General features: G+C 51.2%; 1 protein-coding gene across 1 annotated transcript in view; it reads right to left on the bottom strand.

Moving 5' to 3' along the window:
• syne2b (spectrin repeat containing, nuclear envelope 2b) overlaps window positions 1-2,497 on the bottom strand; it is a 160,869-nt gene that overhangs the window by 116,116 nt on the left and 42,256 nt on the right. Inside the window, exon 25 of the mRNA XM_046063265.1 lies at window positions 126-2,480. Within this exon, the coding sequence (XP_045919221.1) occupies window positions 126-2,480 (2,355 nt within the window). The remainder of the gene's footprint in view (window positions 1-125; window positions 2,481-2,497) is intronic.

Here is a 2,497-nt window from a genome sequence, read left to right on the forward strand (position 1 = left end):
CAACTGGGTATACTGTTTTAACTGTTATCAATAATCAATGCAGAGTACACATTTTGCAGATTAAAACTTAAAACTAGTTAATGTTACTCATTGAGTATATTACAAAATAAATGTGACTACATTACCTCTTTCACCGATGCCTGCTCGGCTGATATCTGTTTGTCCTTAAAAACGCTAATGGTTTCCAGAATATGCTCTTGCAGACAGTGCTTGGCCTCCTCAAAGCCATTTCTAGCCAAAGCCTGTGCCTTGGCGTAAGCCTCTGTGTAAGCCTTGGGAGGCACCTGGGCCAGGGCTGGAGGTTTAATGCACAGGTCTGGTGACTCAGCCGGAGATTGAGGCAGCACATTGGCCTGGGAGAGGAGAATGGTTTGGGGCTGTTGAGGTTTGGGTTGCGGAGGAGACTGAGTTTGAGGTTTTGACTGTAGAAGTGGTTGGGTCTGACATCTGGCCTGTGGGGGTGAATGAGCCGTGGATTGTGGTGCAGTTTGAGCCTTGGGTAGGGGCGGTGACTGAGCCTGAAGTTTGGGCTGTGGTGGTATTTGTGCCTGAGGTTTAGGTTGTGGCAGTGATTGGGCCTTGGTTTGGGTTGGTGGCTGACTATGGGGTTGAGTTGGTGACTGAGCTGCAGGTAGTGGTGCTGTTTGTGTCTGCAATTTCAGTTGTGGTGGTGATTCAGCCTTCATTAGTGATAGAGCCATGGGTTGTGGTGGTAAGTGGGGATCAGGTGTGGGTTTTGGCGGGGATTCAGCTTTAGGCTGGGTAGGTGACTGAATCTTAGGTTGAGATGGTTCAAGGAACTCTGGTTGCACTGCTAATGAGGCTAGAGATTTGGGCTGTGGAGATGATTCACCGTTTGGTTGAGTTAGTGACTGAATCTTCGGTTGTGTTTGGAGCTGGGGCTGATGTTTGGGTTGTGGAGGTGGCTGCTGGAACTGAAGATTGAGCTGAGGCTGCTGAGTCTGAGCCTGGGGCTTTTCTTGTACCAATAGCTGTGTCTGGATGTGTGTTTGGGAGTGAGCCTGCAGCTGGGGCTGTGAATGACGCTGAGGATGGGCTTGTTTTGGTGGCTGTGATTGGGGAGGTTTTTGGGCTGGCATCTGAGGCTGAGGATGAGGCTGACTTTGTTGCTGATACTGAACTTGTGAATATTGCTGAGACTGGGGATAAGGCTGCTGCTGAAGCTGAGGCGGTGCCTGAATCCAAGTTTGTTGCTGAATATGGCTTTGTTGTGTCTGCATATGAAACGGATCGTAATCTCTCATCTGGGGTTGCTGTTGCATGGAACTCATTTGGGGTTGTGTTTTTGTCTGCATCTGAGGCTGAGTATATAATGGCCCCGTGTAAGAATACCCGGGGGACCCCATCTGAGGCCCTAGCTGGGGCCCAGATTGGGGCCACTGCGGTAGCGTCTGAACTGTTGGATAAGCCTGAGATTGTGGAGCTTGAACTATTTGCTGAGGGTATGGTTGGGGAATTGGATGTCTCTGCTGGGCAATGGCTTGGTTTTGTGGATCTTGTTTGGGTGTCCACTGCTGGGATGGAGATTGACCCTGTGGGTAACCTTGGGGGTAACGTGGAGGTTGGGCTGTAGTCTGTGGATGCTGGACAGACAATTGGGAAGAGGCTCTAACTTGAGTCCAAACCTGTGTTTGGCCTTGGGAAATATGGCCAGGGTGCTGTACTACTGGCTGCGCATGTGTGGGATACTGAGTCATGGGCTGAGAATGACCCTGAGTTGGAAGTTGGACGGGACTTGGCCGAGCCATTGGTTGTGTACGAATTTGAGCCTGCATCATGGACATAGCATGAGTTTGAGACTGGGGCATTGACTGAGGGTGGGTGGGAGATTGGGGCATTGACTGAGGGTGGGTGGGAGATTGGGGCATTGACTGAGGATGCGTTTGAGACTGGGGCATTGACTGAGGATGCGTTTGAGACTGGGGCATTGACTGAGGATGCGTTTGAGACTGGGGCATTGACTGAGGATGCGTTTGAGACTGGGCCATTGACTGAGGATGCGTTTGAGACTGGGCCATTGACTGAGGATAGGTTTGAGACTGGGCCATTGACTGAGGATGGCTTTGAGACGGGGGCATTGACTGAGGATGGCTTTGAGACAGGGGCATTGACTGAGGATGGGTTTGAGACAGGGGCATTGACTGAGGATGGGTGTGAGACAGGGGCATTGACTGAGGATGGGTGTGAGACAGGGGCATTGACTGAGGATGGGTGTGAGACAGGGGCATTGACTGAGGATGGATTTGAGACTGGGGCATTGACTGAGGATGGATTTGAGACTGGGGCATTGACTGAGGATGGATTTGAGACTGGGGCATTGACTGAGCATGGCTTTGAGACTGGGGCATTGACTGAGCATGGCTTTGAGACTGAGGCATTGACTGAGGATGGCTTTGAGACTGGGGCATTGACTGAGCATGGCTTTGAGACTGGGGCATTGACTGAGCATGGCTTTGAGACTGGGGCATTGACTGAG

Source organism: Micropterus dolomieu, linkage group LG11 (assembly GCF_021292245.1).
Source record: "Micropterus dolomieu isolate WLL.071019.BEF.003 ecotype Adirondacks linkage group LG11, ASM2129224v1, whole genome shotgun sequence".
Lineage (NCBI taxonomy): Eukaryota > Metazoa > Chordata > Actinopteri > Centrarchiformes > Centrarchidae > Micropterus > Micropterus dolomieu.